General features: G+C 38.4%; 1 protein-coding gene across 12 annotated transcripts in view; it reads right to left on the bottom strand.

Moving 5' to 3' along the window:
• Positions 1 to 180: 180 nt before the first annotated feature.
• Positions 181 to 11,746, bottom strand: part of SHLD2 (shieldin complex subunit 2) — a 30,893-nt gene continuing 19,327 nt past the window's right edge. For 11 of the 12 annotated variants that reach the window (XM_081913584.1, XM_081913586.1, XM_081913582.1 and 8 more), the window contains 6 exons: positions 11,006 to 11,200; positions 9,471 to 9,605; positions 7,195 to 7,401; positions 6,445 to 6,679; positions 2,107 to 2,222; positions 181 to 705 (listed from right to left, as the gene is read on the bottom strand). In XM_081913584.1, coding sequence (XP_081769710.1) covers positions 533 to 705; positions 2,107 to 2,222; positions 6,445 to 6,679; positions 7,195 to 7,401; positions 9,471 to 9,605; positions 11,006 to 11,200 — 1,061 coding nt within the window. In that variant the 3' untranslated portion in view covers positions 181 to 532. Of the gene's footprint in view, positions 706 to 2,106; positions 2,223 to 6,444; positions 6,680 to 7,194; positions 7,402 to 9,470; positions 9,606 to 11,005; positions 11,201 to 11,746 lie in introns of those variants that run through there. The other variant, XM_081913579.1, reaches the window with a different exon arrangement.

The raw sequence follows: 11,746 nt of genomic DNA, 5'->3' as shown, positions 1-11,746 counted from the left end.
CTGCAATTCTGTAGTGACATTTAACTTCAATCCAGGAAATGAGAGATTTCTGGTATGAATGCAGAAGTGTTAGTCAACAGTTTTATTTGATTTGTTAAAAAATAGCTGAAGTCACAATCTGCAAGCCCATGAAAGGCTCTTCAGAGGAATAAAGAAAGATCAGACTCTGAAGTACACATCTACTTTCAAAAGTGAATTTTATTATAAATATCACTGTGCAATGGTAAAAAATGGTAAGAAAATTGGGGTTCATATGGAAGGGTGGAGTAGGGAAAAGTAGTTTCTTAGGTAAGACATTTAAAATGTTGACTGGATGTTTTCAAAATACCCCAATAATTAATCTTGCTTCTAGAAGAAAAATAATGGCAAGAGCAATATTAGTCACAAAAGCTAGTTTCATAATAATTACCAGAAGGAACTTGCACAGAAATAATTGCTGCTCATAAATAATGCAAAGGGTATCTATAAAAATACAAAACCTGGGATATTTTATAAATCATTAAAAATAAATATTTCATTTCAGTATATATATTCAGAGATCAAGATGAAAATCCAGCAAATTGAAAGTCTTCTCCAAAGGGTAGCTATTTTCATCCAGTACAAAATGGCTCCTGATTTCCAAAATATAGGATGCTTGTGTGTCTGTGAGCAGCGAATGACACAGATCTGCTACTATCATACCGTATGTGGTCTCTAAAGAAGGCACTGCAAGAAACAATGAATGGTTCAAACATTATTATCACACGACACCTTTCCAGTTTACACTGAAGATAAGCTATTCAACCTGGACAAGCCTCCTCATACAAGAACAGGAAAAATAGGCCCTAACAGGGCTCCCCAATAATCTTTCTTTTAGAACAATATGAAGCATTTTGTGACTTTCCGTAAAGCAGGGTAATCCATTCACAACTATCTAAAATTTAAAAATATAAGTGTTCAAAAAGAGTGACATTGGATTCTTGGTCAATACTGAGGAAACCCCATGACTGTATGAGGGGGCACAGTGGATGCCTGCAGAATACTCACAGAAGCACCACCCCTCTCTCCTGTGGTTCTCTAAAGTAGAAGGGCTGATACACTGTTCAATGGCATTCAGAAGATGCAAAACTGTAGTTAACAATTCACTTAGCGAACTAATCTACAGCCTGGTCAACACATAACATCAAACCATTGCTTGGACTATGGTTTGGTGCTCGTGAGTGCTTTACTCCTTCCTCATTTGTGACCACACCTCAAGGCCAAAGCTGGTTTGTGTGCTTTTGTTATAAAAGCAAGCCAAAGTAAAACAAGATAGCAGGGGTGCAAAGGGGCAAAAGGCAAATGTTGTTTTATACCATTTTTTTCTCATGCTAGAGCCAATATCTGCCTGCCAAGATATTGTGAAAAGCAAAGGAAAGAGGCCTGAGACGGGGATAAGCACAAGATAAGAGCTCTAAGATTGTCAGGCTGCAATATATTTAGAAAACGGAGTGACGTTCCCAATGGCCCAGTTTACCCTCCCAGACCACATAACCCTCAACTTACCTACCCATGACACCTGTGTTTGCATGTTGCAACAAGCCAGGCTGGTTTGTTTCCCCCCCACACATGGCAGAGCCAGGAGCAGCAAACTACGGTTTAATGGAGCGTGCAAACCAGGCCTCTGCCCCCAGGGTGGAAAAAGTTCCCAGAACAGTTGGTATGTCTCTGTCGGAGAAACACCTGAATAAACCTCTCCCAGTTTAAGTTTAATGAGGATTTTTTTTCAAGGACTGGCATTAGGGAGAAATCCCACTTCACATAGGTAGAAGTTGAATAGCCGCAAACATTTAACCACTAAGTTTTGTCTGCTTTTTTTATTCAGTTACACAAATACAGTGTTACCTCGGGTTAAGTACTTAATTCGTTCCGGAGGTCCGTTCTTAACCTGAAACTGTTCTTAACCTGAAGCACCACTTTAGCTAATGGGGCCTCCTGCTTCCGCCGTAGCATGATTTCTGTTCTCATCCTGAAGCAAAGTTCTGAACCCGAGGTACTATTTCTGGGTTAGTGGAGTCTGTAACCTGAAGCGTTTGTAACCTGAAGCATATGTAATCCAAGGTACCACTGTAATTCATAGTGCATTACCTATAGCCTTGTTCAGCCACTCTGCTGGAATATTGAGGAACATTTTCTCCATTAGTTCTGACGCCACTTGAACGGACACATCACATTTCCCATCCTCTATAGTCATCAGTGCAGGTCTAAAGGGGGAAACAGGAAAAGTGCTGTCAGTGCTAAGTCAAGTCAAGGTTTATTACAGCAAATAGTCAGCATATTAAACCAGATTTTCTGCATAATTCTCTACCTAAACAATAAGAAATATCAATATGGGGTTTAACAATCAATATACTAATTAAGCGTACTTAAAATACGTGTCTTGTCGGTGCTTGTGTTTAATGGCTTAATTTTCCATTAAACCTGAGGATAAGATAATTAAGAGTATTATCACATTCAGTTGCATACTGTTATCCATGACAAGTTCTTTTTTCTTGCATTATCTTGATTTAATGACTCGGTAAGGTACCTTGATTGAACAAGCAGGCAAAATTTGCTTCTACACAATATGCTAGTGTATTGTTTCAGTAGCCTTTCCTTGTATTTTAAAGTGGTAATATATTTATAAGACACTTTAGAAGCTGAATACTTACAGCCAGAGTGACTGCAACACTATTTGGATATTCCAGACATGAGCAAGAGGGGAAACTATGATTAAGTGAAGAATTTTTAATTCCTTCTAGATCTCATGTACTTGAATATCAGGGATTTGGGCATTTTAAATAATAAAATACGTATTAGGAAGAACAGTGTGAAATTTCTAAAAAGAAAAGCCTCTGTTCAAAAGGTTGCCACAAAATTATATGCTCATATTTTCAAGCCCCTGTAATTCCAGATGAACAAGGATCCGTAGGCATAAGCTCAACTGCATTGTTGCTTAGAGAGAAGATCTCTATATTGGAAGAATCTTTGGGGAAATGCAATCAATACCTTTGTTCTTTTGACTCAGCCTCTTATGTAGGGAGGGGAGTACATATATCTGGTTATTCTGAGGTATTATAAGTTAACCACAATAAAATACAGTTTGGGGAGCTTATCAATTGCAACTCCCCTGCTCTAGAGCAGACTTCCTCAACCTCGACCTTCCAGATGTTTTGAGACTACAATTCCCATCACCCCTGACCACTGGTCCTGCTAGCTAGGGATCATGGGAGTTGTAGGCCAAAAACATCTGGAGGGCCGAGGTTGAGGAAGCCTGCTCTTGAGAATCCCCCCAACCACACAGTTGAGTGCTTATTGGGAGCTGCAGGGGAGAGAAGTTATGGTGCACTAATACTGTTAGTATATTAAGCTGTATTTAAATGAAACAGTTTAACTATAGTGCAATTAAAAACTTGAAAATATCAAAGGACAGGCACCTGAAACTTGCTATGAGTCTTGTTCTCTACCCTATAACTGAAATGATGATCTTGGAGACCATCCAGTGTCAAAGAGGGCTGTGCCTAAAGACAACACCTTATATTTCCCAAAGAAGACAGTACCACTCATTTATTTTAGTATTAAATGGCATGAACACCTCCATTTGTTGTTCAAATACACAAAGGCAGAACCTAGGGGGGAGGGGAGAAAAGTAGAGCAATAAGACTAAGCTTTTTTTAAAAAATAACAAATAAATACATGTTTGCAGCTGACCCTTCAAACAGGTCATGTGATTCAGAATAAATTCAAGGGGGGGGGAGAAGTATACTCAAGCATATCTAACTTTTGGCTTCTTGAGTCAAGGACGTTCTCAGCTTTGAAGTTCCAAACACTTGACTAATGGTGGTGCTTAATCAGTTCGCTCTCTGTATGCAAGCAATTAAGGTGAACCAAATCGGTTGGCAGCTGAGCAGCTATTTCAGTCCCCCACTAATACTTTTAATCAACTACAAATAAATTGCAATTTCAAAGAGAAGCAGGTTGAGATGCTTAATTTCGAAATATACTAAATAATTAACACAGGACACTGGCTTCTAACTACAGCATTATCAGTTCCTGATAAGGTCACTGGGAAAGATTTCACCAAAAGTCATGCTCTTATAAAGTTAAAACCACTACAGGAAATTAAAGGCTTGTAGATGTAACTATTGGGATGTGGGTGGCACTGTGAGTTAAACCACAGAGCCTAGGACTTGCTGATCAAAAGGTCGGCGGTTCAAATCCCTGCAACGGGGTGAGCTCCCGTTGCTCGGTCCCTGCTCCTGCCAACCTAGCAGTTCGAAAGCACGTCAAAGTGCAAGCAGATAAATAGGTACCGCTCCGGCGGGAAGGTAAACGGAGTTTCCATGCGCTGCTCTGGTTCACCAGAAGCGGCTTAGTCATGCTGGCAACATGACCCAGAAGCTGTACGCCGGCTCCCTTGGCGCCGCAACCCCAGAGTCGGTCACGACTGGACCTAACGGTCAGGGGTCTCTTTACCTTTAGATGTAACTATTATTTGGTTTTACTACAACAATCAGATTTTAACTATTACAATATTTTAAATTCCATTTTTGGGAGGAGCGAGGCGGAAGGCAGGATGTAAATTCACATACCCACACCTGAAACAAAAACTTGACATTAATATACATACAGGGAGAGAAAGAGAGATGCAAGGCACACTTTTACATTCTGAACTGCCTGCCATGCCATTATTTTCAATCCTTGCTGCAGAGTTTAAAATAAGCTGTAGAAACCTAAGGAGCAATTAAGTGGACCAGGAAAGAGAAATGTCATGTTAATTTAATTGTTGCATGCAGTTCCTTAAACTAGACAAGAATCCATAATCATAAATGCAAATCCGATCCAGTATTTGCCTTCCAACAAATCTAATAGGCAAAAGAAATATTGGTAGGTGATAAATTCATTTAAGAAACCCTTTCAAATAGGATTTTCATAATAGGCTTTCTATACTTCTCTTGCAGACAAGTACAAAATTATGTTGTACAAAATTCAGTGTATAAGACTATGGACAAACCTGCCATTTGCCTCTCTTTACAGTAAATTGTCTCCATGTGAATGCTAACTGCAGAGTTGCTACAAAGCCCTTAACAGTTCTGAAAGAGACCACCTCAAATATCAGCTATTCCTATATATAATAAAGTCAGATGCATCTGTGGATTTTGTGGGGCGGGGGTTTCCCACGTACATAAACTATCCACTACTGCCACCTAGTGTTTGTTGTGAGGTTTCTCTTCCAACTGAAGTTGCTGAATTATTTCAGCAAGGTAATTGGCTTCTTAAAACATGATGCTGTTTCTAGTTTTTAATGAACTGCTGCTCCAACAGTTTTCCAGGGGTCTCTGTGTTACACTGGTACCCATAAACCTTTTGGACTTCAGCCTCAAGCTCTGTCAGCAACTTTTATTACCATGGGAATCACCAAGACAGACAGATAAAAATGGAGATTTCTATCCAATGAAATCATCCTGTTTCTATATCCTGTTTCTGCCTGTGCAATGGAACTTCCCAACTCCTCCCCCTGCATGTACACCAAAGCTGTTCTTGGGGGTTCCCTTTGGAAGAGAGGAGTGTAAGGGGAAGTTCTGTTGCCCAAGCTGAAGTCCTTGTGTGACTGGGATGGACTTTGGCTGAAACAACCCAAAGATCACACTTTGTAATGAAGTAATAGTAATTTATACAAATATATGCATTAACACTTAGTTCTGTAACACTGACCAAACACAGTTTCTGTTAGACTGAGGTGTTTTTATCCTGTTGCACCACAACATTGTTTGCTTGGTATAGGGAAGGACATAAAAACTAAACTAATACTTTAAATGGGAACTTGATGGTCTTTCGGGTTTATACACCATAAACATGTTCAATATTTAAATGGTGTAAACAATGCTTATATTAAAAGGTTGCATTTATAACCTGGCCAGCTAATCTTGTAATTCCCAGAAAGGGGTGTGAGACACTTGGCTCCTCCACAAGGTGCCCATTGCTGTGGGCTGCAACAGGATGGGGATGTCAAGGCACACAGCTGTACATTTGCCCTTCCATGGGATTCGTCTTCATCTACCAGAAGAATCTATTACCCTTCAACCCTCTGTGAAAAACTAACACAAAGTATTATCAGTTTTTCTACTACTCATTTATACCAAAGCAGTAAGAGTAGGGTGACAGAAAACCACAAGCCCAGTGAACGTAATTGACTCAATCTGACCCTGGGAGCATTTCACCAGACTGGATTGATTCCCTTTAAAACAATGTTATGGAGAGAATGTAGAAGTATAAATAAAATGTATCCCCTTTCACAATAATACACCTGCGGGCCAGTTTAATATATTAACATAGCAGCTACCGTCAACTGATTCTCATTCACTCACTTACACATTCATTCATTCATTCATTCATTCATTCATACATACATACATACATACATTCATTATACACACACTTTTTTACCTGTAGAATATCTTCACTTCATTAGAGGGTAAGCAGCTAACACACTGTTTGTAGATCTTGTTATCATCTATCTGTAGTTCAAGTCTACATTTTGCACAGCCCGCATAGGTGATCTGAGTAAGAGAAGCAAATATCTGCTGCAGTGATGTTTTATAATCAAAGACAAGTTGTCCATGTGGAGAAGAGGCAACAGCAAACTTCAACTCTGAGATGCAGGCTTTCACTTGGATCATTCCTATGGAAACATAAAGGAGTTGTCTAGTTTCTTCTGCCGCCAAGAAAACAGGTAAATCATTATTGCCAACTGAATAATGGTAGCTACTTGCACTATCATGTAAACTAATTTTAATTTTATTCTAATCTTAATCTTAGTCTACAGTAATCTCCACTGAGTTCAATTGGATTGTCTTTAAGGTATGTTAGATTGCAGCCTAAACAGCTCTTCTTCACTGAACCAAATTAGATCAGCAAGGACATAGGGAGTGACACGTGGACCTCTCTTCTCCTAAAGGTCCATATACTTCTTGAAAGAGCATTAAACATATTTCCCTTTGGGTTGGCATTCAATCACCAGGATTGCACAGATGTGGGACAACTCTAATTTAATTAGATACTTGGTATTGTGTGCTCCTTGTTTTATTTTTAATTGCTGTGATTTGCCCCCTCAAAGCTCTTCAGTACAATTTAATAAAGGAGCAAGAGAATCCCACTCGCTTAAAAAGAGGGAGGAAAAAAGAATGAAAATCTCACCAGAACATTTCTCCTCCAAAAGTGCAGCAAGAGTAGTTATACCCATCAGTGATCTGACATCCTTCTGAAACTTCTCTTTGAACTCAATAGCTCTTCTATCATCATCGAAGAGGCACTCCAAAGATGTCCATGGTGTTGTATGCAATTCGAGTTCACCAGAGATAGGACTGTGTTTTACAAATAGGTATTTGAATTCCCATATGTGGTCTAAGAAGAAAATAATAACTCCACTTAGAATTTTAGATTCTAATTCCTTGTTAATAGCCACAGAAAACTTTGGCTGGAATAGTGCACTTTCAGAGATGATGAAATGAGGAATACCTTCAATGCTATATGCAAAAAATAAATACACAGCATTTCGAGTGTTTACAAACCAGATAAATTTGCCTAGTTTACACAAACATCTTGCTTGGGAGATGCTATGAGTGGTGGAGGAAGTTACATCAGGACCAACCCATCCTACTCACCAAATGCATCTGTCCCATGTATGAATGTAAAGCAGGGGTGGAGAACCTGTGGCCCTCCAGATGCTGCTAGACCCCAACTTTCATCAGTCCCAGCCAGCACGGCCAATGACAGGGATGCTAGGAGCTGTAGTCAAGCAACATCTGGAGGGCCACAGGTTCCTCAGCCAATGAAAGTTTGCACAGGGCCAATGCCTTTAGAATCCAAATCACATAGACCAGGGGTCAGCAAACTTTTTCAGCAGGGGGCCGGTCTATATTTTGAAAAAAACAATAATGAACAAATTCCTATTCCCCAAAAATAACCCAGAGATACAATTTAAATAGAAGCACACATTCTACTCATGTAAAAACACCGGGCAGGCCCCACAAATAACCCAGAGATGCATTTTAAATAAAAGGACACATTCTACTCATGTAAAAACATGCTGATTCCCAGACCGTCCGCGGGCTGGATTTAGAAGGTGTTTGGGCCGGTTCCGGGCCTTAGTTTGCCTACCCATGATCATAACTTTTCCCTTTTCTTGAGAGGAATCCTATTTGGAATAAGGGAATTTCCCTTAAAAAAAGGAAAAAGTTGACAGCTATGCCAATGACATAGACATATATCATATGGCCAATTCCCACACAGGTCACACATATTGCATGGTTTGCGCTTGCTTCTACTGAATGACTATTTCATTACAATCAAGCTGAGAGAAGGCAACCGCTAAAGGTCTCCTATCCTAGTGTATTCATAGCTGGGAAGAGATTTCAATTTCCTAGCTTAGAGATCATAACCAAAACCACTGCACAACATCTCTTTACAATCCTTGCAACAAAAGATAGTGGTATTTCAATTTCAATACATATGAACACTTCTTTATATACAGAATAAATGTTACTATATCTTCTGAGGAATGTGCTCAAGATTACACTCTCACATAATTAATATATTTATAATGAAATAATGGCTTGTAAATATTTTGATTTCCAACAGAAATGACCTCTGTATGCTGATCTATTTTCCTATGCTCAGTAGTACTATGAATGACCACCACATGCTGCTCTATGGTGAATCAGTCATAATGCTCAGTTGTCATGACCTACAGCCCTGGTTGGCATGAAGTAAACTCCTGATCCTGGTAGTCTTGATAGGAACATTTAGGATTTTTCAACAGAGATGGATATTTGGACAGTTAAGAACACAAGTCTTATCTTACCTTCCAGATATAGTTCTTTAATGATTAAACACAAATTGTTTGAAATTTCAAATTACTCACAAAACTAACTGTAGACTAAATTGCAAGGTTGAATGACAAAGAAGGGCACAATGCTAGATTTCTTTGCCTTGATTTAACAAAGCAGAGCTTGAAATAAATGCTATAAAAAGCAGTCAGCTACCTGCAGTTGTTTAAAGAGCAGAAATCTTAATATTTTTGCACAGGGACACACAGGAGAACACACAAGATGACCCTGCAATATACATGGAAATATATCACATAACGATAGGCAGTTTGCTAGTTCTAACATAAATCAAGACTACTGTGTGAATTTGTGTTGCTTAACACAAAAGCCTTTAACTAGTTAGTAACGATTTGGAAACAAACTGAAACAGTTGCAAAAATGATTGCTATTGCTATGTCAGAAGTAAGAAATCAGCCATATATTTGACAAGCATTTGTATTATACAGTATGAGATAGCCATTTCAAACAAAAAGGAGATTAGGGTCAAATGCTAACATACTGTTTGCTCCCTTCTGTTGCCCTATGTCAATGGATTACACAAAGAATTCCACAAATATTGCATTAAAACAAGTAGCGACTTTTTACCTCTTTTCCTTTGAAGCTGAGGACAGTGAGCCGATAGAGCACCCCATAACACCAAGACATAATGCTGGTCCTTGATTTGTTCCACTGTTAAAATAATTTTTCTTTTTGTTTCTCCTTTGTAACTGTATGTAGATTCTAAAGATAAAATATTGCAAACGCAAAGGTGATTTATATAGAAGTTGAAGGGGGAGTAGTTGAGGGTACTGATGTTAGGTAACGCAGAAATTTGACACATAAAATTATATGCAAGAGGGGAAAACTAACAATTCAGCTAAACATGCATCAGGTGGAACCTGGTTAACTACACCATATAAAACAATCATATTTTCAGAAACTATTATGAACCACAATTAGGAAGTGATACAAGTTAATGGTTGATCAACATTTCCTGAAAATCTTTTCCCAAACATTGAGTGACCTGGCCCCATCAAATATATTGTATTTATATGCTGTTTTAGACTACAACACAATGAACTACTTTTGGTTTTGACCTTCCCCCTTTGAACAGCAGATCTCCATGCCAGATCACAATGTACTTTGAAAGTCCCCTTGGTTTTGAAAAGGGGTTACTATGTGGAACATAAAGGGATGTTTTTAAAAAATAAGTCTTTGGGCACATGGAATAAGCCATATAGTACTCTGCATCCTGAACATAAAAGCTTCCTTTCAAACAGGATGAAAATTCATTAACAAGCAGCAACTCTTTTATGTATGATGCTACATATATAAATGCAATCAATCCATGAATCAATCAATCAATAACCTGTTTCCAAAATGAACAAAATTGAAAACAGGTATTACAGTGAATACTTTGAGTTAACCCTTAATCAGTTTCAGAAGGCATTTCTTTCAGAATGTCAGAAATATCTGTGCGTTCTGAGGATCTCACTTTTGGAACAAGGAAGGTGCTACATAGATTAAAAAGATGAACTGGTGAAAGGAACATGCCATTATTTTTGCTCTCTGAGAATGCCAGGTAATAGCTCTCCCATCATACACTCATTTTAGGAAATCTAGACCTATCGTCAATTCTTATCTATGTTATTAATCATTAATGCTGAAGAATCTGGGACAGAGCACACGGCTCTAACGTTAGCCATGTGAGCCACCTCACCGAAATCACTGGCTTAGCTTCACTAGTAAGGTATGTTGTTAAATCAGATGAGCCCTCAATACCTAGCAAATGGAAACATTATTTATAAGAAGCGAAACTTCAGGTAGCCTCATAAATCAAACAATGACCATTTTCTTATCTATAGTATTTCAGGTACCATGCTCCACCCTTCTCCTTGAGAGGGTTCTGCAAAGTCTTTTTAAGTATTTAGTGAGGACAGAAAGATGTCACAGAAGAAATAGTTGTATTAACACTCTTAGTGGCTGTTTTTGCTCAGACAGGTAAGTCAGAGGGAGGTATCTTTTCAAGGTCTACTCTTAGGTTTTTAAAATCTGTAGCCAGGGAACTATCATGTCCACCTTATTCTTTTCAATCTCAAGATACAGCCCCAGTGAAATATAGGATTAAAAAGTCAACTGACCTGATAGCACAGTGATGTTGATAATTTTCACTATTGCGTGCACCAATCTATCTGGTTTGAGTTGATCTAGTTGAATATGTTGTATATTGTTCAAAGTCTGGGTCTGCCTTTGGGGGAGAGCTTGAAGATAGGCTTGCTTGGAAGACACATATGCCAGCAAATCCTGGAGAATATTAACATCCACTATATGCGAGACTAGAAAAGAACACATATAAAATTTTAAAAATACCTCTAATTTTTGGGTAGGGGGGCTGTATGTTTCACCTATGGTAATCCCAGATCAAAATATCACTTGCAAGCATATCTAGCAATGTTCTTAACTTAATTCAGAAATAATAATTTAAAAATTATGTACTACTTAATGCCAAAATAAGCTTCTAAGCAGTTAGAAATAAATTTAAAAGATATATATTCAATGCAAATACAATCTCAGAAGTGATAGTTAACTAAGTTTTATTCAGGTAAGCCCATTGAAATTAATGGACCTTAGTCATGTTCGTGAATTTCAGCAGCTCTACTGAGTAAAACTTAGTTTAATACCACTCAGAAGGCACTCAAAAAGGCACAATTTGTACATCAGGGTAAAACATAGTTTTGCTCCTCTCCACTAACCAGTGGGAACAACAATCCATTTTGTTGTATCCAAGCTTATACCATAGCTTGTTTCATCCAAAGAAACCTTGATTAGTAAACCAAACACAAACCTTGATAACACCATGGCTTGTTTGCTGTGGAACAAAT

The sequence above is a fragment of the Podarcis melisellensis genome, assembly GCF_964234715.1.
Source record: "Podarcis melisellensis genome assembly, chromosome: 5".
NCBI lineage: Eukaryota > Metazoa > Chordata > Lepidosauria > Squamata > Lacertidae > Podarcis > Podarcis melisellensis.
This window is presented reverse-complemented; position numbering and strand designations above follow the sequence as displayed.